Consider the following 20,794-nt stretch of genomic DNA (forward strand, 5'->3'; position numbering starts at 1 on the left):
CCTACGGAGGACAGCTAAGAAGGAAAGAAATCTTCCCAACCAGATAAGACTTATATCTTCAGTCCAGGAGCCTTTGACATCCGTCACCTTTTTCTTATTAGGAATATTCTTTTGGCCAGACAAAACTATACTTAAGTTCAAATTTTCTTTTTTTTCTTTTAGCATATTATGGGGGTATAAGTGTTAAGGTTATTTATATTGCCCATGCTCCCCTCCCCCTTGAGTAAGAGCTTGAAAGCTGATTTTTAAAAATAAGCACTCACCTTTATCCACTTCAGAAATTAGATCATTTTTAACTGACAAGTTAAAATTGTATATATTTATGGTGTACCACATGATGTTTTGATACATATATACATTGTGGAAAGGCTAAATCAAGCTAATTAACATGTGCGTTTCCTCACATATTTATCATTTTTTGTGGTGAAAATATTTAAAATCTACTGTTAGCAGTTTTCAAGTATACAATATATTGTTATTAACTGTAGTCACAAGAGTACAATAGAGTTCTTGAATTTATTCCTCCTACCCAACTGAAATTTTGTATACTTTGACAATTGTCTCTATTATTTTCTGTAACCAGAACACTTTAATTTTTCTTAGAGGGAAATAATGGTCTCTCAGTCCTATATTCATTGTAAGCTGTTGTCTTCATCACCAAATCAGAAAAAGTGGAAGAATAATTATCTGTTCAAGTTTATAAAAGAGGCGAATTAATTGTATACTGCAAGAAGATAGTTCCTAAACAGGAACAGTATGCTGGCATTTTTCCTCTTTGACCTGTTGCCTGTGGGTTGAAGCCCAGACTTCAACTTCATGGGTAAGTGAGGAGGAACCTAGTTTGGTCCACCCTAATTCTTGGAATTTTCAGTCTCTCTAGTGAATGAGCTCACTGGATCAAATGGTATGTCTATATTTATCTCTTTGAGGTATCTCCAAATTACTTTCCACAGGGGTTGTGCTAATTTGCAGTCCCACCAGCAGTGTCAGAGTGTTCCCATCTCTTTACATCCACGCCAGCATTTGTTGTTTTGGGACTTTTTGACAACGGCCATTCTCACTGTAGTCAGGGGATATCTCATTGTAGTTTTGATTTGCATTTCCCTAATAACTAGAGATGTTGAGTACTTTTTTACATGTTTGCTGGCCATTAGTCTGTCTTCTTTTGAAAAGTTTCTGTTCATGCCCTTTGCCCATTTATTGATGGGGTTGTTTGATTTTTTTCTTGTTGATTTTCTTAAGTTCTATATAGATTGTTGTCAGCCCTTTATCGGATGGAAAGCAGGACCTCTAGTAGTCCTCTTGATACACCTCCTAATTTCCACGTTCAGTTACTCCACACCCTTTAAACAGTGACTATCCCTGTGTGTCACCCAGGGCATGCTGTACCTAGGAGTAGCGTAATGGATGTGCCCTAGGTCCTCAGATGATCCTTTGTTTACCTACTAACTTCCCACTTTCTGTCACATCACCTCTTTTTCTCCATTTGAAAATATACATAACAAGCCAAACTTCAGAGTGCTGTTGTAATTATATTTATTACACTAAATTAATAGATGTGTATTTAATATAATGCCTGACTCAGAAAATAGTAAGTGTAAGCTTAAACCAATGTGATGTACAGGTAAGTGCCGTCACGACTTAATTCTTCTCTTAACATTCTTCCCAGCCCCATGAACTTTTACACTTTCGTCAGCCAAGAGGGCTTCCGAAGCTTCCCCCCACCACCTGCCACCAAAATAGCAGACAAGATTGAGAAGCTTTTCTGAAACCAAACCCAAACATTCAATGATCCAGTCAATGGGCAATTGACCTTGGGTAAGTTACTTGAAACAATATTTTTAGCCAGAAATCAGATTTTGCTTTGATTTTATTGCTTGTCACCTTTAAAAATATCAGATATATTTTATTTGGGGAATAACAACAAAATTGTTTACACAAGCAATGGGAAACTTGGAAATACACTTGCTTAACTACACTACTGAGCAAAAACAACATGGATTTAAGCACAAATACTCTTCTTTTGAACATATTTTTGGAGATATGTAGAAATATATCACTTCTTTTTTCTATTCGATTTTTTCTTTAGTCTTTGTTATAAAAGTGTAAAATGTAAATGAATCCACTGCTAACCGTAATTTCCACATCGATTCCACTGTGTACACATACATACGCACTGACAATACTGGAAGAGTGGCTGCATCACAGTTACATTTGAGCTCTTTCTAGATAGCATGGAAGAGAGGTGATTTAGATTAAATATTGCATACAATGTAGGGCAAATCACTGGTATTCCTTTAAAGAACAAGTCACAATACAAACACTTCTTGGAAATTATTCATCCCAATTTTGGGATGTTTTAGGTTTTATTTTAGGTTTTATGATATATATATATTTAAAATATTTAGTTATTTATTTAAATTCTATTACAAAGCTGCAAATGCAAAATAACTATTAATTTCTTTAACATATATATTGTCAGCAATTCTTGAGCAGTGTGTGTGGCATACATTACATATATATGTGAATATATATGTATGTGTGTGTATATGGTGCCTGACATTACTTGATCATTTTTACTAATTTCTGTTTGACACTCAATTTCTGAAAGCTCTATATTTTCAATAAATTCCTTTATAAATATATAAATATTTATAAATATATATATTCTCTCTCTCTCCCACCCTCTCCCTCCCTCTCCCTCTCTCTCTCTCAGAAACTCAATAAAGTGGTTAATAAAACAAAATGAAAAGCGACCATAGCAAACTACCACCTATGTCACTATGTTCTGCAACTAAAGCCTTGTCTTCTATCCTCCTAACTTCCCTGGTAAGGACTGATGCATTTTCCACAGGACATGAATGAACTCTAACTTGCCTGAGAAAACATCATTATCAAGTAATAACCTGACATCAATAAATACTTCATTAAATTTCCCTTGGGAGTGCATAAGAGATTAATTTTAGCAGTTATCTATATCTTCTCTTCATATAAAGGCTGATCCTTGAGGTTGGCCATCTTGGGTTGGTCTCGCCTAGCTAAGCCACTGGTATGAGGCAGGTGGGGAGGAAGCCTTCCATTTGGCATTCTGAAAGTAAAAGGGCAAGTCACAGAAAATAAACTCAAAATTGCTTACTAATAAAAGGTACAAGAAGTCCATTTAAAACATTCAGGGGCTCATGGATGCATTCCACTTAGAGGTAAATAAGGTTGTGTCTGAGGTATCTTGAGGAGAAACCCAATAAACAAAAATAAGTGATACTGAAAATCATTCGGGATCCAGACATATTTTTCATGTGGACCAAAATCTTTCTCACCAGTAAGGCAGGGTTTTTCTCCTATAATAACTATTAAATTGCATATGATGTTCAGTCTAAATACTTCATTTAATTTCCCTCTCTCATTTAAGAGCAGATGCTTGGGAGAAGAAATGTTTCGATAAATTGAATTCCAGGAATGTACCTTCTTTTCTCCTTGATTTCTAGCTGCACATCTGGATACCACTGTGGTTCTCATCCATGGATGCATTGTCCATGCAGTTTGGATAGCGATTTGGCTGAGATATTCTAGGGACACTTCAAGTTCAGATGGATAAACTCTCCATATGGTCTACAAACCACCCTTCCAATCCTGAGTTTTCATGATTTATTATTTCTACATAATTAGTTTGATTCTCAGTAGCTCATGGGCCAGGAAAATAAAAACCAGACATGGGTGAGTGAGTTTATTCTGCTGGGGCTGTCCAGTGACTGGGGCATTCAGGTGTCCCTCTTTGTCCTGATCCTGGCCATGTACTTGGTGACTATAGCAGGAAATGCCCTCATGCTTCTTCTGATCAGACTGGACTGCAGGCTTCATACCCCCATGTACTTCTTCCTTAGTGCTCTGTCCTTTGTGGATCTTTGTTATGCGAGCAGTATTGCCCCACAAATGTTGGTCCACTTGCTCTCAGCCCCAAAGTCCATCCCATTCCCCAACTGTGTGGTCCAGCTCTACATTTCCCTGGCCATGGGTGGGTCTGAGTTCTTTCTGCTGGGAGCCATGGCCTACGACCGCTACGTGGCAGTGTGCTGCCCACTGCACTACACGGTTCTCATGCACAAGGGGCTGTGCCTGGGGCTGGCTGCTGGCTGCCTGGGGGCTGGATTCAGGAATTCACTGATGGAAACAATCATCACCTTCCGGCTTCCCTTGTGCCACAATGTTATTAATCACTTTGTCTGCGAGACGCTAGCAGTGCTACGACTAGCCTGTGTGGACATTTCCTTCAACAAAATCATGGTGGCCATCTCAGGATTTCTGGTGATCATGATTCCCTGTTCTCTGGTTCTATTCTCCTATGTGCGTATAGTAGCTGCCATTCTACGCATTCGTTCTACTCAGGGGCGTAGCAAAGCCTTTGGGACTTGTGCCTCTCATCTTACTGTGGTTTGCATGTGCTTTGGGGCTACCATCTTCACCTACCTGGGGCCACGGTCCGCCTCCTCAGTAGAAGAGAAGATGGTTGCTCTATTCTACGCCGTGGTGGCACCCATGTTGAATCCCTTGATCTATAGCTTGAGGAATAAGGAAGTTATGGCTGCTCTCCAGAAAGTTTTAGAGACATTCAGAAAAAGGTCAGGACTCTAAGAACCTCTTATTATCTATTATTAAAACCAAAAAGGAGATCAGATATGTGTAGACAGGACTCCCATATTTATGCTAAAGAAGACTATTACAGTTAAATCCTTGCATTCAAGTAAGATATTCATCCACATGCTTAATGAGTTTCTTTGTAGAGGCCAGTCCTTGATAGTTTACATTTCAGTGATCCATGAGATGACTGCTTCTTAGATTCCTCTTCTCTCAGGTGTACAGGGTTGATTCCCGGCTTCATCAGGCAGATTTGGTTTCTAATCTTTGTTCTGCCTCTCACTATCTGTGCTCTCTGGTAAGTTATTTAAATATTTTTATGGCTTCATTTTTCTTTTTTGTTAAATAAGAAATTAGTACATAGCTTCCAGAGTGGTTGTAAATATTTGGGATAATTTGTATAAAATGTCATGCAGCTGGCACCATAAAGGCATTCATTTTCTTTACCTATGCCAACCTCAGGTCTCTGTTACGAATGAACATACAAAACACTTTTATTTTTACTACTCCTATGGATGCTCCAATAGTCAACTAATTAAAATATGTATTAACCTTACTAAAATATGTAGCAAATAAGTTTGCTTATCTTTGGAAATGACTTCTAGAAATTAAAGGTACAATCACTTCAGACATTTTGAGATATCTGGTGGGCCCTGACCCTGCCTCACAAAGAGGAGAATTTTATACTAATCATAAATAAACTATGTCAACTTTATGACATATTTGTTGTATTTTGATAACTACTATTATAAATGTATTTGTAAATATTACCTGGGCTCTCCACACTTTGCAATTAAGACATCTTTTATATAGCTTTAAAACTGTGATGTAGTTAAACAAATTTCTGGTAAAATTACATTATCCAAAAGAATTTATGCTGACTTTATTTTCCATCAAATTGGTGTGTGTATGTGTCTGCGGTGGGAGAGTGGAGATATTGACTATGAAACAAACAAAAATTTGTAGCATTGACTTATTTATAATGTCATTTCAAATGACTTAAAAAAGATCAGAGAAACTTCTAGAAGGATAAATTTTACTTTTTCATGAATCAGGAGAGAAACTGATCTCACTGAGGTAATTATTATAGTTATGACTTCTTTTAATGCTTAATCCCTTCATGGGATGACTTTTGTTGTATTTTTTTAAATTAAAAACAATTTTTTTTTTGAGATGGGGTCTCACTCCTACTTAGGCTGGTCTCGAACTCCTGAGCTCAAGTGATCCCCATCTCGGCCTCCCAGGGATGACTTCTAAAGGACCTTATTCTTCAACATTTTAATCCTCTAGAAATGTAGCTAATACAGAAAGATTTTTTAAATTTAATTTATACCTAAAATTATAGACATTTTTCATCTTCCTTTTCAATGGGAAAAATCTCTCTAGTTGCTACAATGGAAATTGTTGAAAACTGCATTTAACATTAGGCTGCAATCTTTTAAAGGCAAAGATTTTGTCTTTTGTCTCTTAAAAACCTCCTGCCTAGGGAAATACATAGTATGTAAATAATAGCAAATCCATAAACATTACTATGTAAAAGAATAAGAAAATGAATTGTCTGTTACTGACCAATTATTCAAATTCGTTAAAACTAGGTAACATTTGTTTCTGTTTATTCAATTAATTTTTTTAGGAAACTAGGATATAAATTCGCATTATAAATGATCTAAGACAACATCGTACTGTACAGCAAGGGCTGTCAGTACTGAATTTTAAGATGTCATTGAAATGTATTTGAATTTTTTTAAAAAGAACTGCTGAATTCTGTGTCTCTGGAGGAGAGAACTCACACTTGGAAGCAAAATGAATAATTTTGGAAAAGTCTCTCACTTAATCATTCCAGATCTTCATTGTTTTCTCAACTGTGAAGTAATGTAGAGATGGATTACATGGTTTCAGTTTTCCAGCTTCACCATTTTATTATTTAATTTTATCCTTAAGAGGAAGATAAGAATTTGGAGCATGATTGAAATGGAGTTTGTGGCTCTGGGAAATCATTTTCCCCACAGATACAGTATTCTAGGGCCATGAAGGCAGGCCTAGAAAAGAAACATTTGCTTATTTCATCAATTTGGCTGTTTAATAGCAGCATGAGCTCACCCAGATGTGAAGAAAAGCTATTCCAACCTGGCAGGAAAAAGTAAAAGCAATCATGAACCACAGAAGAGGCAGGGCTCAACCTAGTCGATTTCAGTTTTACGGCCTTGAGTCAACAGCAGTAGAAGTCACTGAACAGGGAAATATGAATCAGTACTTTTCAGATGATAGGGGTTTTCCTAGCAAACTAATCAGTTATGTACCAGTTAAGAGTGGCAGGAAAGCACTTTCTGGAAGAAAAAGTTCACATAAAATGGTGAAAAAAGACTCACACTTTCCTCACTCTGTGGCCAGAAATTCATGTAAGTGTTCTATATTCCATCTTTGCACTACTGAAAGACAGCCAGGCTAAACAGCAGACCAGATGTGAAATGACTCACTCTTTTGGAGCAGTTTTAACAACACAGAGGAAAATGATACAGAGGCGCATTTTTGCTGCTGAGATTTTGTTCCTTCTTTTCTCACTTGACAGGTGCCGAGTGACAGAACCAATTATGTAGGTCTAAATCATCCAGATATCTAGTTTAAATTTTAAGCAGACAAATCTAATATTACCAAATAAATAACACTGTGCCTCTGGAGAAGGTGATCATAGGCTGGAAAATCAGTTTCAATATGGCATTGACTGAAAGACTTTCCTCATGAAACAAATAATAAGGAGAGGCAATAATTATAAATGCATTTATAACACTGGAGTTATGTAAGACTGTGAGAGGCAGAATATCTGAAGAAATAGTGGTTTAAGTTTTTTTTTTTTAAAGGAAATTAATCTAGATTCAGGCAAGGCAAGTCAGCCTAACTCAAGGTTACAGGAATTGAGGCTTCTTCTGTGTTTCTTATCCATCATTGTAGCCATATACCTTATATCTCATGGTCCAAGATATGGCTTACGTTCCAGGCAACACATTTACATTATGGCCATTGGGAAAAGAAAGAAAGAAAGAAAGAAAGAAAGAAAGAAAGAAAGAAAGAAAGAAAGAAAGAAAGAAAGAAAGAAAGAAAGAAAGAAAGAAAGAAAAAGAAAAGAGAAAAGAGCACACCCAATGCCTTTAGTTATCCTTCTAAAAGTCACACACAAAATTTTTGCCTAAATTCTACTGATTGACTAGAACTTAGTCACTTTGCCATATACACATTCAAAGATGATACATGTAATTGTTATTGGTCATGTCTCCAGCTAAAAAAATAAAAATAAAAAGTCAGAGCTTCTGATGTTAAGAAAGGAAAGAATGAATACTTAAGGATCTAACAATTTCTTACCTTAGTACTTGCAAGGATATTAAACATTTCAACTCAATGACAGATGAAGTGATACACAAAGTGAGATACAAAAGAAGCTAGGAGGATTACAGGTAAGATAGGGATATAAAAAACTATTTAAGATTTTATAAAAGGCATTAAAAGTGATGAACAAAATTAACAATTTAGAAAAGTTGATATGTTATTTGGAATCAAAAAGAAGATAACAGATATCAATACAGACAAAAAAGATACAACATATGGATAATTGGTATTCCTGATGAAGAGAAAAGACTGAATAAAATATATTTTCTATTTTCAAATATCAATAATGAAAAGCTAAATAAAGAAAGAACTTATTCTTTAAAGAGACTCAACGTGTACCTGCAAATTAAAGTTAAAATACTATAGCTATGTTGATAAAATAACTGAACTTCAAGTATAATAAGAGGATCACAAAGATTCAGAAAATAAAATGTCACTTAGAAAAATGTTAAGCTAGTGTATTAGTTTTCTATTGTTGTATAACAAATTGGCACAAATTTAGCAGCTTAAAACAACTGTAATTTATTATCTTAAAGTTTCTGTTGTTCAGAAGTCCAGGCACAGCAGAGCTGGGTTCTGAGCTTACGGTCTTGCAAAGCTCAAGTCTGAGTGTCAGTTGGAGCTGTGATCTCATCTGAGACCCAGGGTCCTCTTCCATACTTACTGGTTGTATTTGTCGGACTGGGGTACCCATTATCTTGCTTCTTGTTGGCTGGTGACCACTCTAAGCCCCTGGAGGCCACCCTCAAGTCTTTACTACATAGCCCACTCCTCTCAAAACGTGGTGGCTTGCTTCTTCAAGACCGACTGGAAAAGCTGTACTGTTTCAGATCTCTCTGATTTCTGGGAAAGCCTGGGCACTTAAGGGGCTCACTTGATTAGGTAAGGTTCACCACAAATAAACTCTCTTTTAAGTAAATAAACTTTGACTGATTAATTACATCTTTAAAAAATCTGTTTTTCCATATAGTGTAAGAATTGTCACAGGAGTGAAATCCCATCACATATCACAAGTCCTCCTCATCCTGAAGAAGAGAGGTTTGTACAGGGTATGTACACCAAGAGATGAGAATCTTGGGGCCAACTTAGAATTCTACCTATGACCAGCTAGAATCGGTCTTTGCAATATTAGATGACAGAAATCATAGAATAATATCTTTTTACAGAATCCTGAGAGCAAATATTGTTAAATAAAATTTCTATACCAAGTTAATCATTATCATTCACTTTTAATCCCATTATTAAGTTAATCCCATCATTCACTTTTAAGGGTGGCAGAAATAAATATTTACACATCCAAAAGTCAACTGTATTATTACCCATTCATCTTTCATGAAGATTATAACAAATACAACAAAAAATGTGAGAATAACTTCAGGCAACAAAAGGTGGCTCAAAATAAAGTACTGAGGGGCATGAGTTGTGATAAGACATGCAACAAGCTAAATAAAAGCTGTATATTTTTATATGCTGAAAGTGAGGAAGTAAAAGCCAAAGTGGTAAGTACAAAATGAAGTTGCTGCAACCCACAAGGAATAAGGACTTGGATACAGTACCAAGAAAGAAGGTTTAATCAGACCCGATAACACACTTCCCCCTAGGAGACTATCCTAAATAATTCCTTCCTGCTGTACAACCTTGTTCATCTGAAGTTCAACAGGAAGTTTATACCTTAAAGGTGGTCTTTCTTCATCTTGGTTTTTGTCTCCATTTGGTTTACGTATTTGATCAAATTACTAACCTCCTATGATTCTAAAATCATTCCCAAAGTGATATAACAAAATTGTTTTTATGAAAAAGCGATCAACTATTATGTAGCCAAAATAGTAGGAAAAATATATTTATAGAGCTATATCAGACAGTTAATAGACAACAATATTTTAAAATTATATTTTTGATGTTTAATGTATTTTTTTTAATTCTTTTTTATTTTGGCATATTATGGGGGTACAGATTTTAAGGTTTCAATAAATGCCCATTTCCCCCCCTGTTTAAGGTATTTTTAACATTTTAAAACTTTTAGGTGCTCATGGTTTCATACTCTAAATAAATATTTGCTTTTATACACATTTTATGCTCATTATTTTATGTTCTTTCTCTTAAAGGGTGCCCAATAAATTGCTTGCCTCAGATACAACAAAATCTGAATGAATCCTCACCTGAATTGTTTAAATCAGACATTTCTCATTTTCTACTGGATCATTCCCATAATCACAAATTTAATGTGGTAATGCCATCTCAAGGAAAAAGAACCCCCTAAAAACCACACCATGCATCACCTTAGAGACATAGCCCCATCTCTCTGTGTTTCTTTACATACAGATTCCTTGAAGGAATTGACTGCACCCTTCATTTTCATTTTCTATTCCTTCGATCACTCTTTAGTCCAAACTAAGATTTTGCCTCCACAATTCTTCTGAAATCACCAGTGTAAAAATCACTAAAATTTTTCATGTTGCTAAAACCAGTGGTCATTTTCAGTCCTTATCTCACTCAACTTCTCTAGAGGCATTAAGATCCCACATTTTCTTTGCATTCCTGCTCTCTTATTGGAAATTTCTCAGCCTCCTTTGCAGAATCCACAATTCTCTTCCAGATGTCTATACGTTTGATGATTCAGGATTCAAATATATTAGCTCCAAGTAATACATGTAATTGAAGACTTAAGAGAAGAAAGAGAATGGTCAAAAAGAATATGTAAGAGATAATGGCTAAACATTTTTCAAGACTGAATAAAGTCATCAGGCCACAGATACATAAAGTATTACAAATCTCAAACAGGAGAAAAGTAATGACTAGTTATAGTGGGGTAAAACTGCTGCAAACCAAAAATAATACTCTTTTTTCCTTTTTAATGTAATCAGAGAAGAAAATAAAATTACCTTTAAGAGACCAAGATAAAAAGGCAGAAAAAAACCCTTTTCTCTCCTGAAGGAGAAACATAAATCCCCCTCTTCCTACCACAAGCTTTGCAAACAAAATCAACATTAGTTTACCTCTGGGGAAAGGTCATGAAACATCCTTACCACTTGTCCAGACAAAAGTAGATTGCTACTGTGGGAAATGGAGAAGGAAAAGCAATTCACATTTATGGAAGGGGTAGAAATCCATTTAGACCACATCCCACACTGATACCAAGAATCCCCTAGGAAAGAGGCAGGCACTCCCACCCATGGCCAGCCCCAGACACAAAGCAGAGTTTGGCTGCCATGACTGGTGGGGTGAGGGAAGAACACCAGTTCCCAAGTCTCAGATTTACAGGGCCTGACAAAGACTAAGGCTGGATCAGGGAAACCAAGAATCTCCCTGTGAGATTCCCCACCACAAGTCTCACAACGGCATCTATTTCTGGGGTCAGGGTAAAAGTATAGTGATCAATATCCTATATTACAAAGGCACTATGAAACTGTTCTTCTGTCAAGATTTCCAGCAATTAATAAAAATTATATTTCAAAAACAGCAAGAAAAACAATTACCCATTGTTAAATGTTAAAGCATTTAAAAGATGCAGAAGCAGAAATGACCTAGACTGGATGTATCAAACGGGAATTTTAACATAACTATAATTAATATATTAAAGGATATAGAAGACATGAACAATATGCATGAATAGATGAGAACTTTCAGTAGAGCATTAAAAACTATGGAAAAAAAGAGTAAAATAGAAATGCTAGAAATAAAAACACAACGTGAAAAGAAGATGATCCCTTTGATGGGTTCAAAACTAACCATAACACAGGCAAAAAACAGTGAACATGAGGATAGGGAAATAGAAATCATCCCAACTGGAATAAAAAGAGAAGAATTAGTATAGGAAGAAAAACAGAAAAAGGAATCCAAGAGCTGTATAAAAATATAAAACAATCTAGCAAATGTTTAAGTTCTGAGTTCAAGGAGAGGAAGCAAGACAGATGAAATATTTTAAGATATCTTTGTTAAAAATTTTGCGAGATCAATGAAAGAAACTACAAATCCTAGAAGCTCAGAGAATCATAAGCTGGCTAGAAAAAAATCACATTCAAATTGCAAAAACTCAAATATTACAAGAAAATCTTGAAGATGTGCAGAGAAAAATAAATATTGGACACTCACTCACACAAAGATAAAATTCCAAAACACTTATCATCAGAAATGGGGCAAACAATAAGACAAAGGAGATACACCCTTAAAAACTAAAAGATTCCAAAAATAGGCACGAAATACTTCTTCAGATTAAACAACTGAGATAATTTACTGCCTGGGGGTGCACTGCAAAAAAAATATTTAAATGAAGTTCTTCAAAAAGAAAGAAGATGATACCAAATGGAAATTTGAACCTACAAAAGAAATCAACAGTGCCAGAGATCATAAAAATGATGAAGATTAAAAAATATTTATTTTTATTAATTGTAAATAATTGACTGAATAAAGTAAAGGTAGCATGTATTGTGAGTTTAAAACATATTTAGAAATATATGCATAATAATAACACAAAGATGGGAGAAAAAAATTGAAGTGAACTATTATGATATTTTTACACTTTTTGTGAAGGAGTATATTATTATTTTTAATTTTTTAAACTAAAGGGTTTTATTGTTGAATTTAATTTTTTCAATGTTTGCTTACAATGGTGTTTCTTATTTCAAAATATTAATTAAGGAGATGCATGTGTTTTTATTACATAGATATCTTGTATAATGCTTAAGTCAGGGCTTTTGGTGTGCCCATCACCAGAATAGTGTTCATTGTACCAAATAGGTAAGCTTTTATCTCACACAAACCCTCCTGCCCTCCTCCCTTCTTGGTTTCTCAAGCCCTTTATATTACTTTGTGCCTGCTTGTACCTATCTATCAGTTCTCACTTATTAGTAAGAACATATGGTGTTTGATTTTTCATTCCTGAGATACCATTCCTAGATAGCGGTCTCCAGATTCATCCACATTGCTGCAAACGACATTGTTTCATTCCTATTTATGGCTGAGCAGTACTCCATGGTGTGTATATATACACCACATTTTCTTTATCCACTCATGGGTACTTAGGTTGATTCCACGTCTCTGCAATTGTGAATTGTGCTGTGATAAACATTCAAGTGCAGGTGTCATTTTGATAAAATGACTTCATTTCCTCTGGGTAGATACCTAGCAGTGGGATTGCTGGATCAAATCATAGGTCTACTAGTTTTTTGAAAAAAAGAAGACAGGCAGCAAAGGGACATCAAACCCTGAGGAACAAAACACAGTGAGCTCTCTGGGTTTCCTTTTTGCTTCCTGTATAGCTGAATTCTAGGATAAGATTGTCTCAGCGTGTCCTAGAAGAGAGGCAGTTCATGTATGCTGAATATGTACAATCTATTTGGGATTATTAGTATGAAATTATGACCCCCCAAGAATCAAAGCTCACAGTCACAATAATTCACAGAATGCTCTCTCCATAGTTGGAGAAATATGCTCTTCCTAGCACTCTGCCACCTAACAGGTGACCAATTGTTTGGTGGAAGTTCTGTCATTTTTCTATTATTAATCACCACATCACAATAGTTTAAATCCATGTTGAAAATTTGTGCTTAGTGTCAAATGATATATTTTAGGGAATGTCAGAGTTTTTCTGGGACTTTGAGATAAGTTGAGGCCAGAGATTTGAAAGAGGTACCTTATTTTTATCTGTTGCAATCTGGTTTTCACACTTTGGTCCGGTAAGAGAAAGTATATTAAAGGCTGCTGGCTTAATTACCATAAACATAGGTGGCATTCCAGACTGGACTGTTTATAACTTTCAACATCTTCATCTACCATTTCATGAAACCACAGCGAATCTGACAGCTTTTCTTTGTGTGAGAGCTACTTAACAATTCTCCAAGCTATAGAAAAATGATATTTAGTAAACTAAAACTATATCCCAGAATGTGAAATATTGGTCAAGTGGTACCTAAAGTCAGCTGATAAAGTGACAATGATCCCATCGCGATAAATTTATTTAGCATATAATTGTGGCATAAGCATTTAAAATAAAAACTTTTATGTAAATTTTACTAAAATGTAGTAATACCAGTCTACTTTGAATATCAATATCCTCCTTGGAGCACTTATATAATCATCCTGTTTTAAGTAAGCCAAAGAATAACTGAGAATCTGTACATAGAGATTTAACTGCAGTACGTTTTTTCTCGTCATTTGTCATCAAAAAAATAAGTTAAAATGTGGTTCTTTTCAAAATATGTGACCATAGCGGATTGTTTCCCCCTATGGAACTAATATCATATAAAACAATTAAGATCACCACAATAGGCAATGAAAATTTCTCTTGGATCCCACAAGAGATCTGAGTTGCCATTGTCAAGGTTGTTTTCTCTTGGGTCTTGGCAGAGATGTAGGGAAAGTCTTGATGCTCTATAAAGCCCTCAGAATCCAAAGGTCTTCACAGCTTGGTGTGCCTAAGACCACCGCCACGTTCACCAGGAAGGTGATGGGTGCCCTGGCCCCGGGGTGCTGGAAGAGCCAGCCTGGTGCCACGCCAGGCACAGGTGTGGTCCTCGTGTCTAGGGCTCTCCTCTCGTCTTGTCCTGGGCATCAGCATGGAAGCAGTGGGGTAATCTGTGCCCATTTGCTCCTTCTAGCTGTAGGGTGTGGGTTCATCACATCTATTCAATACCTGAATCTTTTTTTTCTACTTCTTCCTATTTTAGAATCAGTGAAGAATTTCTTTTCACGTACCGCCCCGTCAGAGGCTGCTGCGCCGAGGTGAGTTTCCATCTCAGAGCATCTCACTTCTGTGAGGCAGCTCTGTGCAGGCAGCTCTGTTTCAGCCTCCTGTGGCACAGCAATATTTATAACCCTAAAATGTTGAATGCCTCTCTGTGCTGCCCACTCTCAATTCCCAGCCATCAGTCAGTCAGGATGAGATTCTCATCTTATGAAATCTAAGTGCAGCCAGTTTTGCAGTAAGCTGGGGGAACAGACACCCCCCTACTACTTTTGAACGACATCTCTCAGATCAGAAATAAGTGCCCTGGATTATGGTCCCGACCTCCAGATCCCTGCCATCTCCCCCTGTACTGCGGACAGCTGCGTCTTCCTGGCCACTTGTTTGTAATGGTGGCTACAAAAAGTGCTGCTGTCTTGGCAGGGACAGAGGTTTTGTTTTTATGAATTTCAAATTACTTGAAACCTACATTTGTATAGAATCCTGACCAAATTAGGGGAAAATACATGGCAGTAAGCATAAGAATGGAAAGAAACTAAGATGTTTGATTCTAGACCAGTGGTAGAATATGCTGTGAGGGGTAACATGTTTGAGTGTGCTGTACTGGAGCGAAAACTACTATAAATAAAAAGGGTCTACAGATTTTATAGTGAGATAATATATATAAATACCATAAGTCCTCCCATTAGTATACAACAATTAGTGCCCCTGCCTTTTCACTTAGTTGATAAGAAATAAGAAAGCTTTTTTTTTTCTTCTTCTTATAGAGCTTCCTCTAGGAGTGCAAACTTACTTATGTAACTTGTGTACAGGGATAACTAAATATGTTCATCTTTGGTCTTTTCTTAATGAACATTATTAGCTGGGTGATTTTTCTCTTCTTTGTGTGTGTCTTTAAGTGTCTGCTATAAGGGTGTCTTCCAACTGGTCCATCAGTCTCTAGTTTGGCAAACCTGCTCCATCCAAATCCATCCTCCCACATCAAAAGCCAATATGCAATATGAGGATGTTATCATGCTTCAGACAAACATGCAGTGATTACTTACTGTCTATACTACAGGATAATTCTTAAAATTCTTACTATTGTATAGGAAGGTCTCCAGATCTGGCCTTTGAAAACAATCTCTCTTTCTCTCTCTCACACACACACTTTCTCTCCTCGCCCCCAATCCATCCCTTTTCTACTTATTCGCTCACTCTTAAATTGCCCATTCACACAGCAATCAGGTAATCATGAGTTGCTTCCCTGAGAATTCCAGGCTGTTTCAGACCTCAATGTCTTTGTTCACTCTGATTCATCTGCTTAAAATGCCTCTGCCTCTCACTAATTTATATGTCAAAACTTATCCAATGAGCATCTCTTCTCTGATACATTTTCCAAGCATTTCTATATGTTCATTTCTGTTTTGTGGGTCTGATTGAATATGTACTTGTGTCATATTGTTTCTGTTTTTTTTTTTCTAATTTGGGTTCATCTCTAACAGTCTACGCCTATAATGACATTTCAGTATGATTAAAGAAAATTTCCTACAATAGTCAGAAATTTTATGTGTAAAAAAGTAGCAGTAAGTCCAAAATCTGATATTCTTCATCTGCATGTGAGTCAGCCTCATGGTTGGGGCATGCCTTTGCAGTCAGATGTGGGCTTCCCTAAATTGTGGTTCCATCATTCTCTAACTTGGAAATGGTATTCAATCTGTCTAAACCACAGAATCTTCTGTGAAATTGGAACAACAATGTCTCATTAGCGTTATTTTGTAGGTTAAATGGTATATTGTATGAAAAGTACTGAACTTCCTGACACCTAGTAAATACTCAATAAGTTATTATTAGAGGACATTCTAGGCTGTTAAAACCAATCAAAACATAACCCTACCAAATTCTTGTCCATCACCATCTCTTCCCATAAGAGGAGAGTGCCTGTAAACAGCCCCGGTTTTCCCGTCTTGGTAAATGGCAACACCTCTATGTCATAAGCTACGTATCTGAGATTCTTCCTTGATTTTTTTCTCTCCCTTACCTTATGTATCCAATCCATCGATTACTGTTAAAGATTCTACTTCTAAAACGTATCTTAAATCCACCACCCACTTCTCTGAAGTCGTAGTATTCAAGTCACCGTCACCTTTTCTGAGTAGCCTCTGACTAGTCTCTTAGCTCACACTCTTGCCTCCACAGAGTCCATTTTGCAGCGAGAGTTACCTTTCCATAGCACAGATCATGTCATGCCCCACTCACCTTTGCTGGCTTGCCGTTGCATTTAGACCACAATCCAGATCCCTTGTGATAACCAGTGGGGTCCTGCATGTTCTGGCCCCGCCTATCTCCGCACCCTCGGCTCCCTCCCCATCCGTCACAGCACAGCCATGGCGGCCTCCGTGGGCACAGCTCTCGCCACTCAGCTCTTCAAAGCGCCAGGTCCTGGAGTCCTGCCCGGCTTAAAGGGCGTCTCCTCAAAGATCAGAGGGATCTCCCTTGATCATACTAGTAGTATTTTCTGTGTCTGAACCTTCATGGAAAATATCTCAAATTTTATTATGCATTTGTATCTTTGTTTGCTTATTTTTTAAATCTTCACCTAGTGACCCCCACTCACAAGCACCTCAAGCTCCCTGAGCGTGAGGCCCGTGTTTGTTTTGCTCACTGCTCTGCTTGGCTCATAGCACCTCCTGTCTTCCCTCCTGCAGCCTATACTGACCTCCGTTACTGCTCTCACAAGAGCCACCGGGCCCTTCCACACTGTTGTCATTTATAGTTTATATACAATTTCCTTTACATTATCTCACTTGGATTTTGATCCATAGCAACATAAGCTGAATAAAAATTAATATCCGCATTTACAAAAGAGGAAACTGGATCCTAGAGAGGATAAGATTTCAAGGTCATATAGCAAATCAGTGGCAGACCTGAAACTTGAATAAGGTCTGGGTCTTTAACACCAAAAAGCCCACTTCACCATCCCATGTATCTCATAGATAATGGCAGTAGTTTCCATATCCCAGGATGTCAGAGGAAAAGACAGTCACAGCATGTGAAGGATAAAGGAGTTGTTAGGGAGATCTTCCAGAGCTCTGCGCAGATGATGGGATAGGAGGGCCAGGTGCATTTTTTGGAACAGGCAACTGTAAACTGGAACATGGAAGCTTGATAGTTCGCTTTGGAGGTGAAGGTAGCCTGGGGTATTAGATAGAGCATGGGCTTTAGACTTAGGCTTGAATGTGATTCCTGCCCTGCTACCAGTGGGGACCTGGTCAGTTACTTAATGCCTCTCCAAGACTGAGTTGCTTCATCGTTAAAATAGATGTACTAGCACATGCACACATGCACACACATGCATACACATATATATAAGAAGCTATGTGGAAACTAAATTATGTTATGTGCATAATGTACCCAGTTTACGGTCCAACCTGTAATATGTTATTAACAAATGATAACTGTTACTGTTATTGGTAGTCAGAAAAGGCAAGAACAAAAGATTTTAACTGGACTATGGGGGTCTGATCACATGATTTTTCCTACAGGAGAACTAAGCTCTGTGTCTCCAATATGGAAGTGGAGAACCAGACACGGGTCACCAAGTTCATTCTGGTGGGATTTCCTGGGAACTTGAGTATGCGTGTAGCCGTGTTCCTGATGTTCCTTGTGGCCTACTTTCTGACGGTGGCTGAAAATGTGATCATCATCCTACTGGTGCAGCAGAATCGGCCACTGCACAAGCCCATGTACTTCTTCCTGGCCAACCTGTCCTTCTTGGAGACCTGGTACATCTCTGTGACCGTGCCCAAGTTGCTGTTTAGTTTCTGGTCTGCGAGCAACAGCATCTCCTTCACTCACTGTATGATACAACTTTACTTCTTCATTGCACTCATGTGCACAGAATGCGTGCTCCTGGCAGCCATGGCCTACGACCGTTATGTGGCCATCTGTCGCCCACTCCACTACCCTACCATTATGAGCCACGGGCTCTGCTTCCGCCTGGCTATGGGTTCCTGGGCCATTGGGTTTGGCATCTCCTTGGCAAAGATCTACTTCATCTCCCGCCTCAGCTTCTGTGGCCCCAATGTCATCAATCACTTCTTCTGTGACATCTCTCCAGTCCTCAACCTCTCCTGCACAGACATGTCCATAGCTGAGTTGGTGGACTTTATCCTGGCCTTGGTCATCTTCCTCTTCCCACTGTCTATCACTGCCCTGTCCTATGGATGCATTCTGGCCACCGTCTTACGCATGCCCACAGGAAAGCAGAAGGCATTCTCCACTTGTGCCTCCCATCTTGTGGTTGTCACCATTTTCTATTCAGCCACTATTTTCATGTATGCCCGACCCCGAGCCATCCACGCCTTCAACATGAACAAAATCATTTCCATCTTCTATGCCATTGTCACCCCTGCTCTCAACCCTTTCATTTACTGCCTAAGAAACCGAGAGGTCAAAGAAGCTCTGAAGAAACTGGCCTACTGCCAGGCCGTCAGATCTGACTAATCTATTGAGATTAATTAGAAAGGACCGATTGAGTGTCTGTTCAACTTCCTCCATCCTTTGTTCTTTAATGCCTCGGTTGGGACATTACCTATGTTAATATGACATCACCATGTCCACATCAATCTCAGGCTCTTGGGTGTCCGCATCTGTGCGTGTGGTCTGTGCTGTAGGCATGCACACCTTACATAGAGAGCTAGACTCCAAATCGCTTTGGCTGTGACCCCGAAATGGGGTTTCTAAGACTGTGAGTAAATTTATTACTGAGTTAAGTGGGAAGACAGATGGTGGTGATGTATGGGTTAGCTGTTTTTGGATTTAGCAAACTTTAAAAGTTCTGGGGCCAACAAAGTAGATGGTGGCTTCCTGATTTCCCACCTTCCTGAATAAGACAGAGGTAGCAGCTCCCTCCACAGTCCCATTCCTGACGTTGTGCTGGGAGTGAATTTTGGTGGCGGAGACTAAAGGCTGCTTCTGCAGTCGTTCCAGCAGATTTTGCAAGCACCTTCTTGCCCATATTAAATCCCTTTCTGCTTCAGATAGTTGAGTGCTCTCTTTTATCTGTAAGTGAACTTTACCTTATACAATTGTTCCATCTTCTCATATAACTTACATGCTTACTTATATACTTGCCTTTTATGAATTTCATATTTCTCTTCTAAATGTCACAATGTTTGTTTCTTCTACTGGATGAGCATAAAACAGATGATAAATAAATATCCAATATATCGATTGCTGAATGAAACTCGGCCTCATCAGTCCTCTTTCTTGTGATCTCCATGTTCTCTCATTCCTCTTCACTTTCCCTTTGCTTCTCCTGGCCCTCACTGTCTCCACACTCATCTCAGGTTCAAGTAACGGGCCCAATTTTAGGATTTGACAGAGATTTTCATTACATGCCCCTGTGATTCTCAAATCCCCTCACTTATTTCTCTGACACCTCATACATACACACTAGACCTTTCTGATCAGAGGTGTCCCTGCACCCACAGAAGGGCACGTAGATATGCTCACTCCTGATTCATAGTCTAGCAATGGCAAAGGGGGCTCTAGGTTGTATTCAATACAGTAGGCCAATGTCAGCAGGAATTTAATGCTTTTATTAGAACAGCTCTCAACAGGAGAGCTTCTCCCATTTACAGCATCTTTCATCTTAGAACAACCAACACTTTTAGAAATATATTTTCTTTCTTTTGAAGTAAGAAGGTGGGATTATTTGCTTTTATAAACTTCTAGAACAGATGTTCAAAGAAGTAAATAATATGCAGCCACAAACAGTGGACAGCAGAGGTCGAAAGCTCAGGCTCCCTGACTCCAAGCCCTGGGTCCTTTTTCTATCAAACAGGGTTTCCCTAGAGATAATATACTCTGTTTCAGAAGCCAAGTGTGGAAGCTAATGGTTGGAATCATGAATTACCATACCTGGCAAACAGTTAAGAAAATAAAAATGAACAAATGTGAAGCATAGGTGCCAGAAAAGAAAAGAAACAAAAATAAAATGCAAGCACACCTCACTTTAGAAAATAAATACATAAAAGGAAACAATGCTCAAAACGAAAATGATTTAATGTTTGCTCCTAGAATGCATTCTGGTCCCTTGAGGCAATAAAGAAATGG

The 20,794-nt window shown here is 37.9% G+C and overlaps 2 protein-coding genes across 2 annotated transcripts; both read left to right on the top strand.

Annotated features, from left to right (window-relative positions):
• The first annotated feature begins 3,684 nt into the window (after positions 1 to 3,684).
• On the top strand, positions 3,685 to 17,202 carry LOC109731230 (olfactory receptor-like protein OLF3). Its single transcript, XM_020289684.2, has 3 exons — positions 3,685 to 4,616; positions 14,679 to 14,733; positions 16,960 to 17,202. The coding sequence occupies exons 1-3, from the start codon at positions 3,685 to 3,687 to the stop codon at positions 17,200 to 17,202; spliced, it is 1,230 nt and encodes a 409-aa protein (XP_020145273.2).
• Positions 17,203 to 18,244: 1,042 nt separating this feature from the next.
• Positions 18,245 to 19,180, top strand: OR6B1 (olfactory receptor family 6 subfamily B member 1). Its single transcript, XM_076006200.1, has one exon. It carries the CDS (start codon positions 18,245 to 18,247, stop codon positions 19,178 to 19,180), a length of 936 nt encoding a protein of 311 aa, XP_075862315.1.
• The last annotated feature ends 1,614 nt before the right edge of the window (positions 19,181 to 20,794 follow it).

The sequence above is a fragment of the Microcebus murinus genome, chromosome 9 (genome assembly GCF_040939455.1).
Source record: "Microcebus murinus isolate Inina chromosome 9, M.murinus_Inina_mat1.0, whole genome shotgun sequence".
Taxonomy (NCBI): Eukaryota; Metazoa; Chordata; class Mammalia; order Primates; family Cheirogaleidae; genus Microcebus; species Microcebus murinus.

Excerpts from the sequence above, each read along its gene's own strand:
- LOC109731230 (XM_020289684.2), top strand. The coding sequence starts at position 3,685 with ATGGGCCAGGAAAATAAAAACCAGACATGGGTGAGTGAGTTTATTCTG. Across the intron at positions 4,617-14,678 it reads TTAGAGACATTCAGAAAAAG|AATCAGTGAAGAATTTCTTT; the intron begins GTCAGGACTCTA and ends TTCCTATTTTAG. Across the intron at positions 14,734-16,959 it reads TCAGAGGCTGCTGCGCCGAG|ACCACAATCCAGATCCCTTG; the intron begins GTGAGTTTCCAT and ends CGTTGCATTTAG.
- OR6B1 (XM_076006200.1), top strand. The coding sequence starts at position 18,245 with ATGGAAGTGGAGAACCAGACACGGGTCACCAAGTTCATTCTGGTGGGA.